At 34.5% G+C, this 4,515-nt stretch overlaps 1 protein-coding gene across 2 annotated transcripts; it reads right to left on the bottom strand.

Moving 5' to 3' along the window:
- Window positions 1-2,256: 2,256 nt before the first annotated feature.
- LOC118756898 lies at window positions 2,257-4,509 on the bottom strand. Of its 2 annotated transcripts, none has more exons than XM_036491633.1 (2): window positions 4,056-4,509; window positions 2,257-2,602 (listed from the first exon to the last, which is right to left on the bottom strand). In XM_036491633.1, exons 1-2 carry the CDS (start codon window positions 4,061-4,063, stop codon window positions 2,305-2,307), a joined length of 306 nt encoding a protein of 101 aa, XP_036347526.1. In that variant the 5' UTR covers window positions 4,064-4,509; the 3' UTR covers window positions 2,257-2,304. The 2 variants fall into 2 exon arrangements, with proteins under 2 accessions (XP_036347526.1, XP_036347529.1); XM_036491636.1 differs by lacking the exon at window positions 4,056-4,509 and adding an exon at window positions 3,224-3,727 and having other exon boundaries at window positions 2,265-2,602.
- Window positions 4,510-4,515: the final 6 nt, after the last annotated feature.

Genomic DNA, 4,515 nt, shown 5'->3' with positions numbered 1-4,515 from the left:
GTATCTACATTTTTGGCCAGTCGCTATGTAGCCATGTTGACACCAAACTAATTATCTGCATAAGTCCTCGACAAGTTAAAATAACTTAACAGCTGTGGCTCATGGTCCGTCGCTTTCAATTTGTTCCAAACTTAAGTGCAAAATGATGGTTGAATATACTATACAGATATTAATGAGTAAATAAAAGTTTAGTTGCCACAGAGTGACACTTCAATAATTATTTCAAGATTTCACTGGAAACCATATATAAGTATCAACGCTGATGCACCTGCCATTTGATACATATACATACGTATTTGAACAATTTCGTATATTTACGTTTACTAAATTTGGCCGGCGTGCATTGCTCTTGCTCTGCTGTGAATGAAAAAACAAAAGACTTAAGGCGGAAACCTGTTTGCCGCCTAACAGCCATGCCTACTAGAATTTGCTTATCTCAATGAAAATGTTGCCTTATTTTATGGGGACATTATCTAAATGTTCTCCTGCGCCCTGAAAGAGGTACAATTTTTTGTATGGGAAAGTACGAAAAAATAATAATAAAATAACACAAACGACAATAACCCAAAATTTGCTTTATTTCACTTTTAAATGGGAAATAATTACAAAATCGGAGTTTTTCTTTACTTCAAACAAAGGTTGGAAATAAAGCAAATTTTGCCTTATTTCCCATTGCTTATTTATACTATTTGTAACAAAAACAGTTTACTGACAGAAGGAAAAATAACTTTGTTTATTCCAAAAATACAATTAAACAAAAAATGTGCGCCTAATAAGATCTTTTGCGTTGCCCAATTCAAAAATAGCGTTTAAAAGCAAAAGGAGTCTGTAAAGTAAACATTTTTAGTTTAAATTGAAACGACTAAAAAACGGAATCCTCGTCACATATATGCCAAGAAAAGTAGCGCAGTGATTCCATATGGCATGCTAATCCCTTTCGATGTAATGCGTTTTACCTACGGTTTTATTTCCACCTGTGAGATCTCTGCCAAGCATGCGTAATATTCTTCTATGATCCAGCAACTTCAGCATTGGTCCGGTGTACCATGTAAGCCAATAAAAGTGCTTATATGGAAACTCAAGAGCACAGCTGAGCATTTTCAATTATACGAAGGCCAAGAATCCTCGCTGCCCCACATTGGCTAAATGAGTCGTGTGATCTTCTCATGAATATCGTTCAAATGAAGCCATTGATATACCTATCGTGTTGCTTCTTGGACAGATGTGGTCGAATCTTTCCTTGTCAATAATAATGTAATAACGGCCGCCTCGAGCAACTTCGTCAATCGGAGGTAGATGCAAGGTCACGATTACACAGTGTTATGGTCTTTATATGCATACTTAAATGCATCCTTGAAAGTAAATTCGCCTAAGATAAACATAGCGCCAAAGCAGAACAAACCACGTGGGGATTTCTATACATTTCGGGTGCAGCGTCATCCATTGGGTCCCTTTTCTGCAAAACCTTTGCTTGTCATGAAATGAACACGAATTATGAATTCCAAACAGATTTTATAAAAAATACGGATTTTCTAAATACCTAAACTCCAGCGGGTCCATTTTTAGCAAAGGAATTTTTCATCATACAGGTAGTCACGCTGCGAATTTGAACGAAATCTGTTAATAAATACGACTTTTATAAGTAACTCAACTCCAGCGCCACCAGCGTGTTTTCTGGTATCCTATAATAGGACCTCTGACAATTTTACTGGGCTCTATTGAGTGGCTTTTGAGTTTAGTCCGAAAAACGGAAATGGCTATCATTTTATGTATGTAATCTTCCTTATCCTGAGTTGTGCCCAAAAAAAAAATTCAGTCGAAAATTTTGATTCCACCCATAGTAAGTACATGGAAACCAAAAGCGAAAAGTGAACAGGTTCAGGGAAGCTGAAACTCATGATGAAACTGAATATGTTTTGAATGAAAAAAAATCATCATGAAAGTAATAAACGTTTCGAATGTGTATTAACAAAATAGGTTCAAAAAGCACGGCTTTTATAAATAACTCGACTCCAACACCACCTAGCGGGTGCCTTTTTCGCAAGTGCCTTTTTCATCATGCTTACGAAATCGGTTCATAAATACCACTTTTATAAATATAGATTGTTAAGTTTAAAAGTTGGTGTTATTGCTCAACGAGAAATGAAGTAAAGCGAATTTGCGTTATTGCCGTTTGTGTTATTTTAACCCACTTCTCAAAGTTGTCTACTATTATTTGAAGCACTGCAATGCCGTGGTTCTATTATTCATCTATCTCATGGATAAGGATCTTAAATTTTAAACATATTTTTTGATACCTGTGGCTTACCTTACAATACTACGTCGGTTGTTGTGCTCTTTTCGTACAACAGCTACATCCTCAGCCGATACTTGTTCCTCTTTATTAATGTTTATATCCATCATTTCGGCTAAATCTGAGAGATCATCGTTAGAGACATGTTGTGATGAGTTATGTAGCTCACCACTAACACCGTTCACCTCGGCTACTACAGAAGAAATATCGTTGTTCGATTTACTTTTTACTTTGCTACGGCGATATGACGTGAAGCTGGTTGTCATCCTACCAAAAATGCCCTTTCTAGCACTGATTGTAGAGAAGTAACTGTCGCATGCAAACAAGTGGCAGAGGGATGAAAGATGAAAAGGTGCGATGTGTTAAATAATGAAGACACTTTTTGAAGTTTAGTCAAAGCAATATTAAAACTATGCAAAAGAGTGCAGTTCAGTTGAAGAAAGAAACCAAGTGACGACGAAAACGAATGGAGAAATACGAAGGAGTTAAATGGAACTCGATGATAGATGTACATATGTATGTATGTAAAAAACCAAGTTTAAAATCTTTCAATCAAATTTAAAATTCATAGCTTTCATTAATGTTTTCATATGGAAACACTCTGACTTCTTTATTTATAGCTTCACACACATACACATACATATGTATATTAATTTTTGTGTATTCAATAATTTTAATTTCTTTGCAATTTTTCTGCCAACTATGTATGTATGTATGTAATTAAATATAATTTTGTATTTCCGATACAACTATGCTGGATGAGTTTTTAACGTTTTCACTTTTAATAATACGTATGTATGTATTTTCTTGACAGCTTTCACAATAACACATCAGTTTGATTATATGAACATATGTAAATATGTATATGTACATATGTATTGCAGATATAAGGGGTAAAGATTAACGTTTAACTTTTACCCAACTTCTTACTTAAGTATGCAAATGTAAATTTGACGTTTTCACAAGATAATCTATGAAGACTTGATCAAATAGTTAATAATCACTTTTTAAAACACAATCGCTTCGCTTCTTATGTGTTGGTGAATGTGCATATATGTATGTATGTATGATAATTAAAGCAGCCTAAGAAAGTAGAAGACGCAACGTTACTGCTCGAATTTTCCACATTGAATGTTATTAAAGCGGATCCGAATCAAGTAAAGCAGCTCTACCAACCAAGTTCCATAGACAAGAGTTTGAATGCTTCGGCCAAGTCTTAATAGCAACTGAGGTACTATGTACGGATGCTAGACCGTCTAGTGCGCATCTATGTATATGGAAATGTGTAAGTACTCGTATGAGAATGAATAAGTCTGCGTGCATGTACATACACACTCTTTGATTTTTCTAAATCGCTCGCTTCGTGTAACTCTTTTGATAGGTTTTTTGCACTACATTTCGTTCTTGCACCAACTTATAGCAAAACGAATTAATTTTCATTATTTTATGTGGGCATACTTGCATATGTGCATATATCATACATTTTTATGTACATACGTACATATGTATATAAATATGACATGTTAAGCTGAAGAGTTACATTAGACGTAAAGATTTTCCACTATGCAAATACATATGTATGTACATATGTGTGCGATCATTTTCAACGTATTCAAAATTTTTATTATGCAAAATTAGCATCAATCGGCTGGTTTATTTTCTACAACTCCAGTATATCTTCTATCCGAAGCGAATCCATTTAAGAGAGTGAATAAATAGTTAGGCTTAAATATGTATGTATATGTACATAGATTTTATTTACCTCTTCATTTTTATATACTTTTTATTGCAAAGCACTTTTAAATACAAATATTTCTTCGCATTTGTATTTCATAGTTTGAAACTTTAATAGATAATTAAATCCCGATTCGATTCGTTGGTTTTTAATATAATAGAAACTAGCTCATACATTTGCCGTAATCTTTTAGCTTCGTTAGATGGAAAGCGCGTCCCACAATAGTAATCATGCGCATGCGCCTTTCGACGGTTGAAGTTGCATACCCGACACACACCACATCCACCACACACACACAACAATGCAACTATGAAACCATCTCAAATGCATACACCAATGGTGATTGAAAAAAAAAAATTTTTGTAAGTATAACTGCCTCTGGTATTAATACATTTAAAAAATACGTGCATGCATCGAATGGCCAAACAAATTTTTTTTTGTTCAAGTTTGCTACGCGAACCGTACGGTGAAAAACGCGAAATATCAG

This window comes from Rhagoletis pomonella, unplaced genomic scaffold (assembly GCF_013731165.1).
Source record: "Rhagoletis pomonella isolate Grant_MI unplaced genomic scaffold, Rhpom_1.0 Rhpom_scaffold_12803, whole genome shotgun sequence".
Classification (NCBI taxonomy): Eukaryota; Metazoa; Arthropoda; class Insecta; order Diptera; family Tephritidae; genus Rhagoletis; species Rhagoletis pomonella.
This window is presented reverse-complemented; position numbering and strand designations above follow the sequence as displayed.